The sequence below is a fragment of the Cucurbita moschata genome, unplaced genomic scaffold (assembly GCF_002738365.1).
Source record: "Cucurbita moschata cultivar Rifu unplaced genomic scaffold, Cmos_1.0 Cmo_Scf00083, whole genome shotgun sequence".
Taxonomy (NCBI): Eukaryota; Viridiplantae; Streptophyta; class Magnoliopsida; order Cucurbitales; family Cucurbitaceae; genus Cucurbita; species Cucurbita moschata.
In genome coordinates, this window is record NW_019268599.1 from 545,505 (window position 1) to 562,952 (window position 17,448).

Sequence of the window (17,448 nt, forward strand, 5' to 3'; positions counted from 1 at the left end):
CCCGGGTCTCCTGGGTGAAAGCCAGATATCCTAACCGCTGGACGACAATGGATATTTCTATGTCCTCAACGCCTCTAAACTTCTCGATGGTCGATATCCAAAATACACACGATATGGATTAAGGATAAACATAAAAACTCTACAAAAAAGGTTTCAAGTTTTCCATTGTCGGGAATTGAACCCGAGTCTCCTGGGTGAAATCCAAATATCCTAACCGCTAGACGACAATGGATATTTCTATATCCTCAACGCCTCTAAACTTCTCGATGGTCGATATCCAAAATACACACGATATGGATTAAGGATAAATATAAAAACTCTACAAAAAAGGTTACAAGTTTTCCATTGTCGGGAATTGAACCCGAGTCTCCTGGGTGAAATCCAAATATCCTAACCGCTAGACGACAATGGATATTTCTATATCCTCAACGCCTCTAAACTTCTCGATGGTCGATATCCAAAATACACACAATTTGGATTAAGGATAAACATAAAAACTCTACAAAAAAGGTTACAAGTTTTCCATTGTCGGGAATTGAACCCGAGTCTCCTAGGTGAAATCCAAATATCCTAACCGCTAGACGACAATGGATATTTTTATATCCTCAACGCCTCTAAACTTCTCGATGGTCGATATCCAAAATACACACGATATGGATTAAGGATAAATATAAAAACTCTACAAAAAAGGTTACAAGTTTTCCATTGTCGGGAATTGAACCCGAGTCTCCTGGGTGAAATCCAAATATCCTAACCGCTAGACGACAATGGATATTTCTATATCCTCAACGCCTCTAAACTTCTCGATGGTCGATATCCAAAATACACACGATATGGATTAAGGATAAATATAAAAACTCTACAAAAAAGGTTACCAAGTTTTCCATTGTCGGGAATTGAACCCGGGTCTCCTGGGTGAAAAGACAGATATCCTAACCGCTGAACGACAATAGATATTTCTATGTTCTCAACGCCTCTAAACTTCTCGATGGTCGATACCCAAAATACACACGATATGGATTAAGGATAAATATAAAAACTCTACAAAAAAGGTTACACAAGTTCTCCATTGCTGGAAATTGAACCCGGGTCTCCTGGGTGAAAGCCAGATATCCTAACCGCTGGAAGACAATGGATATTTCTATGTCCTCAACGCCTCTAAACTTCTCGATGGTCGATATCCAAAATACACACGATATGGATTAAGGATAAATATAAAAACTCTACAAAAAAGGTTACAAGTTTTCCATTGCCGGGAATTGAACCCGGGTCTCCTGGGTGAAAGCCAGATATCCTAACCGCTGGACGACAATGGATATTTCTATGTCCACAACGCCTCTAAACTTCTCGATGGTCGATATCCAAAATACACACGATATGGATTAAGGATAAATATAAAAACTCTACAAAAAAAGGTTACCAAGTTTTCCATTGTCGGGAATTGAACCCGAGTCTCCTGGGTGAAAAGACAGATATCCTAACCGCAATGGATATTTCTATGTCCTCAACGCCTCTACACTTCTCGATGGTCGATATCCAAAATACACACGATATGGATTAAGGATAAATATAAAAACTCTACAAAAAAGGTTACACAAGTTCTCCATTGTTGGAAATTGAACCCGGGTCTCCTGGGTGAAAACCAGATATCCTAACCGCTGGACGACAATGGATATTTCTATGTCCTCAACGCCTCTAAACTTCTCGATGGTCGATATCCAAAATACACACGATATGGATTAAGGATAAATATAAAAACTCTACAAAAAAGGTTACACAAGTTCTCCATTGCTGTAAATTGAACCCGGGTCTCCTGGGTGAAAACAAGATATCCTAACCGCTGAACGACAATGGATATTTCTATGTCCTCAACGCCTCTAAACTTCTCGATGGTCGATATCCAAAATACACACGATATGGATTATGGATAAATATAAAAACTCTACAAAAAAGGTTACAAGTTTTCCATTGCCGGGAATTGAACCCGGGTCTCCTGGGTGAAAGCCAGATATCCTAACCGCTGGACGACAATGGATATTTCTATGTCCACAACGCCTCTAAACTTCTCGATGGTCGATATCCAATATACACACGATATGGATTAAGGATAAACATAAAAACTCTACAAAAAAGGTTACAAGTTTTCCATTGCTGAGAATTGAACCCGGGTCTCCTGGGTGAAAGACAGATATCCTAACCGCTGGACGACAATGGATATTTCTATGTCCACAACGCCTCTAAACTTCTCGATGGTCGATATCCAAAAGACACACGATATGGATTAAGGATAAACATAAAAACTCTACAAAAAAGGTTACAAGTTTTCTATTGCCGGGAATTGAACCCGGGTCTCCTGGGTGAAAGCCAGATATCCTAACCGCTGGATGACAATGGATATTTCTATGTCCACAACGCCTCTAAACTTCTCGATTGTCGATATCCAAAATACACACGATATGGATTAAGGATAAACATAAAAACTCTACAAAAAAGGTTACAAGTTTTCCATTGCCGAGAATTGAACCCGGGTCTCCTGGGTGAAAGCCAGATATCTTAACCGCTGGACGATAATGTTTATTTCTATGTTCTCAACCCCTCTAAACTTCCCGATGGTCGATATCCAAAATACACACGATATGGATTAAGGATAAATATAAAAACTCTACAATAAAGGTTACAAGTTTTCCATTGCCAGGAATTGAACACTTGTCTCTTGGGTGAAAGCCAGATATCCTAACCGCTGGACGACAATGGATATTTCTATGTCCTCAACACCTCTAAACTTCTTGAAGGTCGATATCCAAAATACACACGATATGGATTAAGGATAAATATAAAAACTCTACAAAAAAGGTTACAAGTTTTCCATTGCCGGGAATTGAACCCGAGTCTCCTGGGTGAAAGCCAGATATCCTAACCGCTGGACAACAATGGATATTTCTATGTCCTCAACGCCTCTAAACTTCTCGATGGTCGATATCCAAAATACACACGATATGGATTAAGGATAAATATAAAAACTCTACAAAAAAGGTTACAAGTTTTCCATTGTCGGGAATTGAACCCGGGTCTCCTGGGTGAAAGCCAGATATCCTAACCGCTGGACGACAATAGATATTTCTATGTCCTGAACGCCTCTAAACTTCTCGAAGGTCGATATCCAAAATACACACGATATGGATTAAGGATAAATATAAAAACTCTACAAAAAAGGTTACAAGTTTTCCATTGTCGGGAATTGAACCCGGGTCTCCTGGGTGAAAGCCAGATATCCTAACCGCTGGACGACAATAGATATTTCTATGTCCTGAACGCCTCTAAACTTCTCGATGGTCGATATCCAAAATACACACGATATGGATTAAGGATAAATATAAAAACTCTACAAAAAAGGTTACAAGTTTTCCATTGCCGGGAATTGAACCCGAGTCTCCTGGGTGAAAGCCAGATATCCTAACCGCTGGACGACAATGGATATTTCTATGTCCTCAACGCCTCTAAACTTCTCGAAGGTCGATATCCAAAATACACACGATATGGATTAAGGATAAATATAAAAACTCTACAAAAAAGGTTACAAGTTTTCCATTGCCGGGAATTGAACCCGGGTCTCCTGGGTGAAAGCCAGATATCCTAACCGCTGGACGACAATGGATATTTCTTTGTCCTCAACGCCTCTAAACTTCTCGATGGTGTATATCCAAAATACACACGATATGGATTAAGGATAAATATAAAAACTCTACAAAAAAGGTTACAAGTTTTCCATTGCCAAGAATTGAACGTAGGTCTCCTAAATGAAAGCCAAATATCCTAACCGCTAGACAACAATGGATATTTCTATGTCTTCAACGCCTCTAAACTTCTCGATGATCGATATCTAAAATACACACGATATGTATTAAGGATAAATCTAAATACTCTACAAATAGACAACAAGTTTTCCATTGCCGAGAATTGAAATCGAGTGTTCGGGTGAAAACCAGATATCCTAACCGATGGACGACAATGTATATTTCTTTGTCCTCAACGCCTCTAGACTTCTCGATGTTCAATATCTAAAATACACACGATATGGATTAAGTTTAAAACTAAATACTCTACAAAAAGATAACAAGTTTTTCATTGCATTCCCAAGTCTCCTGTACTGCCTACTCTAAAAAAGATAACAACGGATATTTCTTTGTCCTTAACTACTCTAAACTTTTCAAATAGTCAATATCCAAAACACACATGATATGGATTAAGGACAAATCTAAATACTCTACAAAAAGTAAAAAAATTTACCACTGTCGAGAACTAAACCCGAGTCTCCTGGGTGAAAATCATATATCCTAACCATTGGACTGACGATGGATATTTATTTGTCTTCAACACCTCTAAATTTCTCGATGATTATAAATATATATAAAATACAAATGATTAAGGATAAAATCTAAAAATCGTACAAAAATATACCAAGTTTTCCATATCCAAGAATTGAACCCGAATCTCTTGGGCAAAAGCCACATATCCTAACTACTAGACGATAACAAATATTTCTTTATCCTCAACACCTCTAAAGTTGCCGATAGATATCCAAAATACAAATGATATGGATTAATGATATCATTCAAGATGGTATCAAGTTTTCCATGGCCAGAAAATTGAACCAAATACAACCAAATACAAACAAGATGGCTATTGGGTTTTCCATAGATGTTTTTTTTATCTTCAAAGCCTCTAAAGGATAAAGTCAAAATATCCTACCAAATGGTACCGCCTTGAACCTAGGTGTCCCGAGTGATAGCAAGCACATGTACATTTTTAATGAAACAAATCCAACGAATTGACATGGTATCCAACGAATTGACATGGTTGAATCAAATTGGTGAACCATACCAATTGCATAGCAATGTCCTCTGTCTTCTTTGTTCCCTTTCTAAATGACAATATATATTGCCCATGACGGGACCGACATTAGACAACAAGCGAGCAGTTTGGATGGTGAGACCGAAGTTCACTTAAAAATCACAATCAAATCGGGCCAAACTTGCCCAATTTTCAGGTCAGCTAATATATTGTATGTTTTAGAAATGAAAAATCAATTTCCCAAAAACTGAAAATTCAAATATCGGGTTCAAACGCATCAAATATAACAAGCACAATCTACTTCAAATTCAGTTTTACAGACAACTTCATAAAAGAAGCTCCATTGGTTGTATTGTTTGCATATTAAAAAGACCACAGCAGTGACCGCAAGTAGCTAGAAGCTCAAATAACAAGAACAATAATAAATGAAATTTCAACACGGTAGCAAGAGAAATCATGTTCGATTACTAGAAAGCTATAGTTCAAAATTTAAGTTTCAGTAACAAAACACCTCAGCTACTCGAAATCCTAAAACAACAGAAATAAAGAACAAAAATTCACGGACGATATAAAATGACCAGAACCAGGATGGTAGATATAATAAACTTAGGCCTTGACACGACCATAGAACTTCTGTTTCTCCTGGGTAGTCTGGAAACGTCCATGACCAAACTTGGAGGATGTATCAATGAACTTAAGTTTGATCTCTTCAAGAGCCACACGGGAAGTTTGTTTGAGAAGAGATTGACGAAGGGTAATCACCCTCTTCTTGGGTCCAACACAGCCTCCCTTGATCATCAAGTAGTCACTCTTAACAATACCGTAGTGAGGGAACCCACCCATTGGAGTAATTTCCTTCTCAGTCCTGTTTCAAACACAATACGGCAGATAAGAAAACACATTTTTAGATGGAAGATACAATTTTAAATTAAAATTTGGACTTCACTAGATTTAACCTGTCAAATTCAGTGATAGCGGTATGTGTTTCCTGTCCTGTCTTTCCAACTCTGTAGATCTTTTTGTTCATTTCAGTTCGGTGGTGATAACCATTCTGACCAGCCCTGGCAACAGTGAACGACACTCTGGCAGGATGCCAAGCACCGATACAAGCCACCTTCCTAAGACCCCTGTGAGTCTTACGGGGCAAACGAGTAACACCCCAACGAGTGACGACACCTTCATAACCTTTACCCTTGGTCACACCGATAAGGTCAATCATCTCATCCTTCTGGAATACAGCTTCTACTGGAACTTGCTTCTCAAAGAACCCATATGCATAGTCCACCTTCTGAGCAATTGTACCACCATTGACCTGGATCTCCATCATGTGTGCTTTCTTTTGCTTCAATCCCTTCATCTTGGTAATCTACAAAACAAGGAATTCCAATTAACATTTAAATTAGTAATAAACCATAAAACATCACAAAGTACAGTCAGTTGCAATTGATAAATAAAATGAGAACAAAAGGAGGAAACAGGTTCATTTACAAAGGCAAGAGAAATAGTTCATCAATAGTCTGAAAATTCAACGGAAATCAGGTGCCCATGAGCAGAACAACTATTTGAGTTAACCAACAAATTCAAAAACATAAGAATTGATATTTACCAACAATGGAGAAAATAAATGAACATACTGACTCTAAAAATATTGACTTTTTGTTTCATTAACGTACATAAATACTAGCTCTTTTCACTTCCATGACATTACCTGAGTATGGGCCAAGACACGGATCACAGATGCATATTTCTTAAGCTTCTCAAGCTTCTCCTGGATGCTCTTCTTTCCCTCATCAGTTTCATATTGCTTCGAGTATTTAGTGAAAGCCTTCTTCTTTGACTTGCACCAGTTCTTATAGAATCTCCTCCTTAATTCCTCACTCAAATGCTGTGCCCATACAGTGCCCAGAGTGCGGAGACCACGTGGGGTCTTCACATATCCAACAACACCAACAATTACCATTGGAGGAGTCTCAATGATGGTCACAGGCTCACATGTTTCCTTCTTGTGAAGTTCTACAGAGTAAATACAGAAAACAAGCACAAAGTAAGACCTTGATGTAACCTCTTAAGACAAGTTAACGAAATTCATGCAAAGAGGGAACTACTCTCAATAGATTAATAAATTCAAAGCAATACATACTAGATCCTGGCTTCTCGACCTCTCTGACAATGTGTGTCATTCCAGCCTTGTAACCCAAAAAGGCAGTCAACCTGCATGGCTTGCTGGCGTCATCCTTGGGAAAAGCCTTCACTGCAGGTTGGAAAACAAAACACAGTAAACTCAGCTATGGATTACAAAAAGAAAACTGAAACAAAACAACACAAATGTTGAGTAATTCTCAACACAAATGACCGATGAGATATGGGAAAACTAGACAGAACAAAGCGCTAATGTGTGGTTATATGGCTCATTAGTTGTTCTTACCAAGAGAGATTTATGTTCACTAGAATGTTCTAACCTAGTCAAAACCCAATAATAATACCTTTTCCGCGGTGACGAGCTGCTCTTTTCCTTGGAAGAAATCCAAGGGAACCGTGCCTTGGGTGCTCAAATTTCCTGTGAGACATTCTCTTCTTCCTTCACATAAGAAACAACCATTTAATCAATAATAAGAATTATATTTCATCAACGATAAACAATATGTAAAAGCCACCGGTTAAAATCCTAAACAAACAGGAACTATTACTTCAAAACAATGCAAAGTAAATTTATTGTAAGCTGAAAACGAAATAAAAGTTAGAATACTTTTGATCAGACAAATACCATTAGTAAAAAACCAGCGCTTAAAATCCAAAGGGTAACAAAATCACCATATTCAGAAAAAGAAAAAAAAACTTAATAGCACGAAATAATGCAACTATAGATTGTTCAGAAAAGGAACAAAGAGACGTGTTCTTCACATAAATAAACAAATAACTTCACTCTCACAAAAACCCAGATACGAGAGAATCAGACGACGCCATAGAACAAAGTCCAAACTAGTTCATTATAACAAACCTCCGAAGCAAAGACAGTAATTAGGGTTGAAGGAGAGAAACAAAGAGCGAAGAAGAAGGGGAAGAACGAAGGAAGGAACCCGTACCCCAACTGGTGCTACTCCAACTGCGGCTACTGCAACTGCACTAGGCGGATGAGAAACCCTAGATATTGTAATATATAGATAACAAAATTTGTGACCAGCCCCACAGCTAAGCTTTAAAAAGTTTGTTGGGCCTATTTGGCAAAATAAGCTTTAATGGGCCGAAATGGCGGCCCATTATAAAAGCCCACCCGAACCGTGATTTTAGGGCACGGCGAATATAAAAGGACTTGACTCGAAGCGTTGTCCGTAGAATTGACGTTGTTTTAGGGTTAGAGTTTAGAGTTTTGGGTCAATTTTTCTGGAGAGGGAATGATGAGAAATTCTCAGTGCGAGAGCAAAGCAGCTGAATGATTTGGTTGCGATGTGCCTGCACCTATTCCACACGAGATTTCTGACTCTTCTCTTTAAACTTTTAAGTTCTTTGTTTTTGTTTTGTTGATGGAGGGAATGATGAGAAATTCTCAGTGCGAGAGCAAAGCAGCTGAATGATTTGGTTGCGATGTGCCTGCACCTATTCCACACGAGATTTCTGACTCTTCTCTTTAAACTTTTAAGTTCTTTGTTTTTGTTTTGTTGATGGAGGGAATGATGAGAAATTCTCAGTGCGAGAGCAAAGCAGCTGAATGATTTGGTTGCGATGTGCCTGCACCTATTCCACACGAGATTTCTGACTCTTCTCTTTAAACTTTTAAGTTCTTTGTTTTTGGTGCCTGCACCTATTCCACACGAGATTTCTGACTCTTCTCTTTAAACTTTTAAGTTCTTTGTTTTTGTTTTGTTGATGTATTCCACACGAGATTTCTGACTCTTCTCTTTAAACTTTTAAGTTCTTTGTTTTTGTTTTGTTGATGATTTTCTTCTGTGAAATCTGTTTGGATGCTTAGAATTCTAGTAATTTAGTGCTTGATTTCGGATTTTTTCTGGTAAGAATTCTAATTTGATTATTGAACTTTTCCAGCATGTGTTTCTCTTCGAATTGGTTTTCGTTAAAGCTTTTCCAGCATTTGTTGGATCTAAACTCGATTTAGATGGCACAAGGCCCTGTTAAGAAGAGTTGCACTCTACGAAGAATGAAGAACGTTTTAGGAGCAGAAACTCCTATTTTTTAACATCAAAATTATCGATCTTAGGGAAAGAAATTAGTGTAAGCTAGCAAGGAATCCCAAGCCAGAGTTTGAATTTTATAAAATAGTTATAAATTTTGAATTAGAATCAAACGTTAAAAGTAATGAAACATTAATGCCGAGAAAACTCATGTTGTTGTTGAAGCAAACCCTCAATGACACATAACAAATATCCTCCTCACTCTAATCTTGTTGACGGACTCCTCGGACATATGAAAGACACATACTCACATACTCACATACTATGTTGGAAGCAGTTCTGCGAACACGTCAAAGATACGTACTCACATAAGTGAACAGTATGAAGCCCATATTCCCAGAGGGAGCATCCAGACACTATTTCATGTCTCAATTAGAGATATCCACGGGTGAAGATGGGCCACCTATTCTCTTCAAAAAAAAAAATAATAATAATAATAATCCGTTTATTTTGTGGGATTTCTAACGGGAATTTTAGGTTAAATTATGTAGGAGAATTGGAGCGATTCCTCCTCAATTTAAAAAATAGTTAAATAAAGTTTTTATTTTTCAATATAATTTTTATTAAAAATTATTTAAAAAATCATAATAAATTATATAAAACAAACATATATATATATATATATATATATATATATATTTTACCAATCTAATTTCTAAAATTTTAAAAGAAATTTAAATTTTAATATTATAAGATAGCTTTTGCCCATTAAATTAAAGTTTAATGTTATAACATGGTATTTGTGTGAATTCTAAAATCTAGAGATTCTGTGAATGTTTGGTTCTTATATACTTAAAAAAATTAATTTTGAGATATAGATAGGAACAAATATATCTCAATAATGAACTTTAGTAAACATTGAAAAAAATGTTGTTCAAATTACCTTTTAATATAAACGTAAGTTGCAATTTATGTCGTCATAGAAGAATCAAACACTCTAGCATTAGGGTCTATTCATTAATGTATTTTAAGATGATTACATGGAATTCCTATATTGGAAAATATTGTTGAATAAATTGAAGTGGTTAATAGAACATTGAGATGTTGCTTATTGCTATTATTTCTAATAATATTAAGTCTTGGGGTGAATATTTGTCTACTAACACGTCTTGATTTGCTTTCTATTCAGTAGACTTGATCAAATTCATGCATAAAGAGACAAGTAAGGTAGACTTGATCAAGTCCATGCAAAACAAGGTAGACAATAAAATTTTAAAGTTGTTTCAAGCATTAACAAGGGATGGGAGGAACTCGTTTTTCAACTCGATGACTGAGTTTAGATACATTTTTGCAATGAGTGGTCCTCATCTCAAAGGAAAACAAAGTTACATTCCAGAAGGAACAATCATTAACAAGTTCAAGAAACAGAAAGAACAATGTTCTATAAAATTGATTTTCAGAGAGAAACGTCATGTTGCTAACTTAGTCCTTTAGATGTAGTGGGGGAGTTACTAACTTCTTGTAATGACCATTTGAAGGGTAGTGGTAAGTTCGCGAATCATGGTCATAGTTTCTTTTAGTTCGCATTTGAAGGGTAGTGGTAAGGAGACTATAAATACCCACATAATCAGATCTTTTATAAATTAAATTGAGCTATAAGTTGAGACTTTCCCTCTTGAAAATTTGAGCATCATTTCTAATTTTTCGAGCAATTCTTGTGTTAGAAAAATAGGTATGTCCCCTCACAAAGAGGTGAAGAGTAATTGATCAGATTTGTGGACGTTCTTATTACGAAACACTGGTAATACTCAAACTCATTCCTTATCGAGCATGTAACGCGAAAGTCAACCAAAGTATGTGAAACAATTAAAACCTCGAGCTCGAGGGCAAAGTTGTCCCACAAAACAACCCACTTGTTCTATAACTATGGTTGAAAGATATTGCACCCATTCAATCAAGCTTTAGGGTGAGTGAAGGTTCCAAATTTTTCTCCTAGATCTTTGATAGGTAACTTATTCTAGTCTTTATCTCGTTATTGATCTAAATTTTGTATGAGATGTTAATTTTTTTAGTTCAAGAGGTTCCTATTTCGACAAAATCTTGGGTCGTTAAACTGAAGACTAAAATGACATTACTCGTTCGAATCTAAACGCATAAATCTTAAACTCAAAATAAGACAAAATTGCAAAAAGCATACACACCACCAGCAATGAACCCCAAAATCCCCAAATTATGAAACCAATAATAAAACAAGTGGAGAAAGGATGTGCAAGGAAGTCCTTCATTATTGCATTAAAATGGCAACCAAAATTATTGTGATTACAAGAACGCAGAATTGGAGAGCTTAAAAATGAAACCACAAAGAAAGAACAGAACCCTAAGAGAGATTTACAAACAACAAAGATACAACAACGACAACGACGACGACAATAATCTTCGACAAAACCACCAAAAAGGGAACGAAAAGTCCCTTATTGAGAAAGGGATAAAATTTATGATGAACAGGAAGAAGTCCCTTGTTCTTATGTTTATGTGCTCTCTTGGATTTCACAGACACAAAGACACAAAGATATATAAATTACAGTCTCTTCCACAAAAATAAAAAACCCTTGTATAGAACAAGAAAAGAATGAATGACAAAAAAACGTCTGCAGAGACAACAAATATTTGATCATCTGTGATATGCGAATCCCCTCCATATCTACAATAATAATCCAGGACAAGCAGCACCCATTTTCTTGCAACTCATCTTTCTTCACTCGACACTCATACTTCACAATCTCGGCCCCAGTACGAGTACGAGTACCATTACCGTATTCTATTCGACGCATGTTCGAGACCAGTTTATAGTCCCCACGCTCAACCGTTCATTTTCGTGTATGTTTTGGCATTATCTTAGTCGTCACAGTTTAACCCACAGACTTCCAATACAATGCCACCCTTGTCGAGGAACGGGTTGATTCGGACCCATAAAAGTGACAAGATGGATGATAGAAGAATTGACCACACAATGATAATGGTTGGCACCTTGTCTTGCTTCCCCATCAAACCCTTGAGGAATGGATACAGATGGACAATAACCCAGAATGCAAAGAAAAGCTTACCGATGAGCGGGCCCCATGAGTCGTAACCATTGTTGATGGCATCTGAAATTCCGACGACTACTCCGATGATGTTTATGATCAATAAGGTCAAGGGAGGGACCAACAACGATGTCCATTTGAAGAGGTAAAGCTCCGAAAACTCCCCATCGTCTCCTCCCTTCGACGTGACTGTGAAATTTGTGTTAACACCAGCCAAAACCTTTAGCAGACCCTGGAAAAGCGCAAAAAGATGGGACGATGCACCACCAATAACCCAGAACTGCTCGTTTCTCCACCAATCGTGAATCCCAACACCTCCCCACTGCATTTCTAGTATACCAGTTGCTGCTATAGATATGAAAAGGGCCATGAAAATGATACTCGCATAGTTGCTTAGCTGCACATCAAACAAAAAACACGTCTCACTCATGTGAACGAAGAACGAACCCAACAAAAGGAACGAACAATTGAACGCTTTCAAAAACTCAGTATGTTACCTCAGGGACGATAAATTGCCCGGTAAGCAGACAGACAGCGGGCAGGGTACAATAAGCAATCAATGGAATCGATGTCAATGGATAAACAACGGAGTTTATGTACGAGAAACGCTCGAGCCATTTCAAACCACATCCATATCCATACCATATTGGACAGTGCCTGCTTAAAAGAATTTCGACAGATCCAAGAGCCCACCGAAGAACTTGGTGTAGACGATCGGACAAGTTAATAGGAGCTGAACCCTTGAATGCTGGCCTTTTAGGAATGCAATAAACTGATCTCCATCCATGACAATGCATCTTGAAACCTGTTAAAATATCCTCTGTAACAGACCCATAGATCCACCCTACCTGCACCGACACAGGAAATAACAATATTAAAGGCGTGTTCAAAAACCGATACACTTCTCAAGTTTGGGAGAGTTGGCTTCATACCTCTTTACCCCACTCGGATTTATCTTCATAACCACAACTGATTACGTGGATGGCTTCTTTCAACAACGAAGCAGATGTCCCGCCTCCAGGCACGCCACCGTCTTCCATAAGGGTGGAAGCAATGAATGCTGGTGATTGCCCAAACTTCTTCTCAAACTTAACTTGGGGCATCAGTGATGATTTCTCATTATCTATTCCTGCATTGGACCCACATGTTGTGAGCAAAGTTTTTGAAATATGCTCGTGTTCAAGTTTCGAAACGTGTACATACCTTCAATACCTTCCTCGATATTTTCGAGAGCGTGAATCTGCTTCGACGCATCTTTGGTCTTTAACTTCTTTTTATCACTGGTCTTTGGTTTAGTCTTCTTTCTAGTTCCACAGCAACAGCAGCACCATTTTGGCAGACAATTACAAGTCCTTCTTGGTGCTTTCTTCTTGGCAGGGGCATCATACCCATAAAGAGCTTGCCTCCTGAAGACACACCCAGTTCCGACATAAATCGGCCCCTGAATGCCATCTAATCCTTTCATGTTGATCTGAAATCACGTTCATAACATAAGAGAGCTTAGCATTTCATTGATTGTTATGATGGGGGGAATAGAACATCTTCTCGAGAATATACGAGTCCAAGAATATGTAATGTTTACTTACATCGAAGAACACAACATTGCGATTTGAGTATCGATCATGCCTATCAATCCCATCAAATCTTTGTGGAAACTGCACATAGCATATTCTTTTTCCAGAAATTGGGTCCATCATGAAGCACATAGCTTCTCTAAGTGCCTTGCTGTTGTTGATGTAGTGATCACAATCGACATTCAAAATGTATGGAGCGTTGGAGATGATTGCCGAGACACGCACCTTGAAGAGTCAAACGGTGTCTATTAGTAAATGGTGAACTGAATGTTATATACAGAGAGATAGAGACAGATATTAACCAGAGCATTCATGGCACCGGCTTTCTTGTGGTGATCAAATCCCGGCCTCTTCTCACGAGATACATATACAAGACGAGGTAATTCATTTCCCTCCAAGTCACGAACCCCGTTTTGACCAAGGAATACCTGCAGAAGATAATTACAGAAAATGCTTACAAAACAATACGCCGAGTATGTATAATGGCTGATCGGATCAAGAAACATCCTCTTACCTGAATCATTCCAGGATGATCCCTGACGTTGTTCCCGGGCCATGGTGTTCCATCCTGCATTGTCCATCCATCTTCCGGAACTTTTTGAGCCATGGCAACAAGCCCATTGATTCGAACTTTAAATTCTTCATAGTCCCTCTGCATAAAGCCATGTCGAATTTAAGGTCCAGAAACTATTTCAATACAGTAAAGTCAATCATGCACACATTTGTAAAATTTTCGAACCTTCATTGCACGTCGTTCCCTGACGAATGTCGGATCAACTTTGTTTTTCAGATAGTCAACCTTCAGGGCAAAATACCACTCTGGGGCTCGAGGTTCAATATTGAACTTCTTGCAGAAAGGAACCCATTTTCTTGCAAACTCAGAAGTTTCCGAAAGGGCTTCAAAAGTAAGCATGGCAGCACCATCATCTGAAACGTAGCATGAAACCTTGTCTACCGGATAATCAACAGCAAGGATAGACAGGACGGTGTTCGCTGTGATGAGAGGAGGCTCCTTCAATGGATCCACCGTACTGACGTAAATGTCTATAGAAGCCAACTCAGATGGCTTGCCATCTTTTTCATATCTGAACCAACATGTAACAAAAGAAAACTAAGATATGGGAGAGAAAGGGAAGGGGAGATCGAGGACGGAGCAGAAGGAGACAGGGGATGTACCTTAACGATAACCGATCAAGGTAAGTTTCTCGGACAATGGGGCACCATTTCGGAAACTGATCCAATATCCATGATGCAGCAAACCATATCTCACATATTACTGATGTTAACCACAGACCATACGCCTCATAGACAGGGTGGAGGATACGATAGTGGAAAAAGAGGCAAAGGATGACAATACGAAGTACAATTATCATTCTGTATGGATTGATCTTGCTCGAGGAGATAGGCAGTTTTCGAGAAAGTGGTTGCCTCCCTTCATCCATCCTACACAAACAATATTAAAAAAAACCATAAGCTAAAGCAAACTATTTCGATGACATTATGCCTCAAGTAGTAGCTAGAGTTCCAAATTCCGATCCTGTATAATGGCACGTTTAGCAATGACTAAACACTATACTTCAGCAGATAGACATACACATCTTGAAGTATATATAAGCCTAAAAAGGGACGTACATAGGCAAATCTGTATCGTCAAACTCGTCGTCGCCTTTTCCACCTCCACCTTCATGCTTAATCACTTGAAGCCTTTCATTTTGTTTCTTCCGCCAGTCCTCCATTCGTTCCTTCCACGCAACAGTTCCATATCCGTACACAGCTAAATCCTTTTTCGGATCCATAGGCCTTGGATTGGCTGCAACATCACGGTTTAAATATCAGTCACTACGAAGTAAACATAAACATACCCAGAAGAAACAATGATAGATGCTAGATTCACTCCTAACAGACTTCATTACGCATAAGAATTCACCGAGCTTACCGGACATGGGAGAATCAGTGAATGGCACTGGATGGACCTTTTTCCCACGGCTAATAAAAGGAGGAATAATTAGAGCGTGCTTATCGGAGGAAATTCCAGCATCCTTCAGATCAAATAGCACAATCAAAGATTAATAAAATTTAAAGACAACGAAAATGGTTGATGGTATAACTGTAAAGAAGAAGAGATTCACCTCTTGGCCATAGGTGAGGAGAGGGATATCAGTCGGAACGGATGAGTCGAGGTCGGAACCCGTATTTCCATAACCATGAGCGTGAGAACCACGACCGACAGCGAGGTGAGGATAGAGCATTGCCTCAGATAAACTGTTGGGATCCTTGTTTGCAATGTCAAACTCATTCTCAAGATCATCAATATCATCTTCTTCTTCATCGCCTTCAACCCGAGGACTGCCTGGAATTGAATCAATATAAATTCTTTGTAAGTCAAAAGAATGAAGTATCATCAATGGACTTTAACTTATATTCGTTTGTTCGATCGTTCGTTCACCTTTGAGACGCTTGTATCTAGTTTTGCACTGAGGACAAGCTTGATTGCCCTCTCTTCTTTCATATTCATAGCAAGGTCTACAAACTGGAAAGGCACATTCATTACACGCAACAAATGGCTCTCCATCAACGGTGACTTCTACCTCATCCCCACAGATCTGACAAATTTGCCCGCTCAACTCTTTCACAGATGTCACCTGCAACCCAGAAAAAGTTAAAGGGATTTACAAGAACAACTTTCTTCCACAAACTAGACTGGTTACTCATTTAACTGACTTGAGAAGGATCTATGAGAAATCAGCACAATATCAGAATCAAAACTTCATAACTCGGATGCATTGACTAGCTCTGAAATCTATAAACTAGATGAGAAAAACGATAATGCCAAGATCTGTTCTATGAAGCTGAATTTCCTTAGAACGTAGACACCAAATAATCTAAGAAAATCTGTAATAGAAGATTGAAACTTCAGATGATAAAGGGTATCAAAGAAAAATGTTCATCACCCACAATCTGCAATTGAAACTTCAAGATCCACACTGGGATTATGAACAAGATGAGGGGCATAAAAAGGAGAGATTCAGAGGCAAACGAAGCGAGAAACATCACAAATTGAGTGGAAGATGCAGCATTTTGAGTAGAAATCAAAAGAAAATGACTTACTCTTGCAACCTCATCAGCATTGATTAGGACGAACTCATTTCTGTTGTGAGAACCAGCAATGAGTCGGCCTTTGGTATCCATTAGAGTTGAAATCAAAAGAAAAGAATGAAAGAACTCAGAATCTTAAAGAAACCCTTCAAGTTCTATCATCACTCTCACAACAAAATCCCCAAACTTCAACAGAGTTTGAAGTTTCAACTCAGTTTCTCAAGCACCCATTTGCATAGCCATCAAAAACCCAAATGGAAAAAAGGAATAAGAACAAGAAGTAGACCCCTAAACAGGTGTTTATGAGAGAAGAAGAGAGTGAGAAAGAGGTGGGGGGGGGTTTAGATATACAAGAAATAAAGGGAATAAAAATAATGAATTGAAGAAAAATAGAAAGTCCATAAAAATTTGAAAGAAAAAGGTAAAGAAATTGGATGTTTGTGCAATGAATGATTCTTTTCTTGTGAGACCCAGTATCGTCCCAGCTGGAGTCTGTGCATTACATGGTGGATTCTCGATCTGTGACAAACACTCCAAGTTTTACACACAGAATCCCCAATGACAGAGATTATCTAATTGGGGGTTTCTTAAAACCACAATTTCAACGCGTAAATCACTAAACGACGATACCCAAAACAAACCCATCAATCCTCCTCATTAAAAAAATACACTCTCCACCAATCCAATTATCAGCAACCCCTTTGGGATGGGACCCAG

General features: G+C 38.2%; 2 protein-coding genes and 9 non-coding genes across 11 annotated transcripts in view; all 11 read right to left on the reverse strand.

Annotated features, from left to right (window-relative positions):
* Nucleotides 1-52, reverse strand: part of TRNAE-UUC — a 72-nt gene extending 20 nt beyond the window's left edge. The window contains exon 1 of the tRNA in view: nucleotides 1-52. This exon is cut by the window's left edge and continues 20 nt beyond it. This is a non-coding gene — a tRNA (tRNA-Glu).
* A 1,192-nt stretch (nucleotides 53-1,244) lies between these two features.
* On the reverse strand, nucleotides 1,245-1,316 carry TRNAE-UUC. The gene has a single exon. It is a non-coding gene; the product is annotated as a tRNA-Glu (tRNA).
* A 647-nt stretch (nucleotides 1,317-1,963) lies between these two features.
* On the reverse strand, nucleotides 1,964-2,035 carry TRNAE-UUC. Its single transcript has one exon. It is a non-coding gene; the product is annotated as a tRNA-Glu (tRNA).
* A 288-nt stretch (nucleotides 2,036-2,323) lies between these two features.
* On the reverse strand, nucleotides 2,324-2,395 carry TRNAE-UUC. Its single transcript has one exon. It is a non-coding gene; the product is annotated as a tRNA-Glu (tRNA).
* Nucleotides 2,396-2,863: 468 nt separating this feature from the next.
* On the reverse strand, nucleotides 2,864-2,935 carry TRNAE-UUC. The gene has a single exon. It is a non-coding gene; the product is annotated as a tRNA-Glu (tRNA).
* Nucleotides 2,936-3,043: 108 nt separating this feature from the next.
* On the reverse strand, nucleotides 3,044-3,115 carry TRNAE-UUC. The gene has a single exon. It is a non-coding gene; the product is annotated as a tRNA-Glu (tRNA).
* Nucleotides 3,116-3,223: 108 nt separating this feature from the next.
* On the reverse strand, nucleotides 3,224-3,295 carry TRNAE-UUC. The gene has a single exon. It is a non-coding gene; the product is annotated as a tRNA-Glu (tRNA).
* A 108-nt stretch (nucleotides 3,296-3,403) lies between these two features.
* Nucleotides 3,404-3,475, reverse strand: TRNAE-UUC. Its single transcript has one exon. It is a non-coding gene; the product is annotated as a tRNA-Glu (tRNA).
* A 108-nt stretch (nucleotides 3,476-3,583) lies between these two features.
* TRNAE-UUC lies at nucleotides 3,584-3,655 on the reverse strand. The gene has a single exon. It is a non-coding gene; the product is annotated as a tRNA-Glu (tRNA).
* Nucleotides 3,656-5,258: 1,603 nt separating this feature from the next.
* LOC111438907 (60S ribosomal protein L3) lies at nucleotides 5,259-8,017 on the reverse strand. Its single transcript, XM_023076740.1, has 6 exons — nucleotides 7,935-8,017; nucleotides 7,335-7,429; nucleotides 6,992-7,102; nucleotides 6,560-6,864; nucleotides 5,808-6,217; nucleotides 5,259-5,716 (listed from the first exon to the last, which is right to left on the reverse strand). The coding sequence occupies exons 2-6, from the start codon at nucleotides 7,417-7,419 to the stop codon at nucleotides 5,458-5,460; spliced, it is 1,170 nt and encodes a 389-aa protein (XP_022932508.1). The 5' UTR covers nucleotides 7,420-7,429; nucleotides 7,935-8,017; the 3' UTR covers nucleotides 5,259-5,457.
* Nucleotides 8,018-11,245: 3,228 nt separating this feature from the next.
* LOC111438906 (cellulose synthase A catalytic subunit 2 [UDP-forming]-like) lies at nucleotides 11,246-16,824 on the reverse strand. Its single transcript, XM_023076739.1, has 14 exons — nucleotides 16,744-16,824; nucleotides 16,082-16,277; nucleotides 15,765-15,985; nucleotides 15,572-15,674; nucleotides 15,268-15,445; nucleotides 14,812-15,078; nucleotides 14,375-14,720; nucleotides 14,150-14,287; nucleotides 13,938-14,063; nucleotides 13,648-13,860; nucleotides 13,265-13,532; nucleotides 12,994-13,190; nucleotides 12,559-12,909; nucleotides 11,246-12,458 (listed from the first exon to the last, which is right to left on the reverse strand). Exons 1-14 carry the CDS (start codon nucleotides 16,822-16,824, stop codon nucleotides 11,874-11,876), a joined length of 3,270 nt encoding a protein of 1,089 aa, XP_022932507.1. The 3' UTR covers nucleotides 11,246-11,873.
* Nucleotides 16,825-17,448: the final 624 nt, after the last annotated feature.

Bases quoted from the DNA above. Each gene is read 5' to 3' on its own strand.
- LOC111438906 (XM_023076739.1), bottom strand. From the start codon at position 16,824: ATGGATACCAAAGGCCGACTCATTGCTGGTTCTCACAACAGAAATGAG. The intron at 14,721-14,811 runs GTACATCCCCTG...ATGTTGGTTCAG, and splicing joins CTTGATCGGTTATCGTTAAG to ATATGAAAAAGATGGCAAGC. The intron at 13,191-13,264 runs GTATGTACACGT...GGTCCAATGCAG, and splicing joins TATCGAGGAAGGTATTGAAG to GAATAGATAATGAGAAATCA.
- LOC111438907 (XM_023076740.1), bottom strand. From the start codon at position 7,419: ATGTCTCACAGGAAATTTGAGCACCCAAGGCACGGTTCCCTTGGATTT. The intron at 7,103-7,334 runs GTATTATTATTG...TCCAACCTGCAG, and splicing joins AGCTCGTCACCGCGGAAAAG to TGAAGGCTTTTCCCAAGGAT. The intron at 6,865-6,991 runs GTATGTATTGCT...TTTACTCTGTAG, and splicing joins GGTCGAGAAGCCAGGATCTA to AACTTCACAAGAAGGAAACA.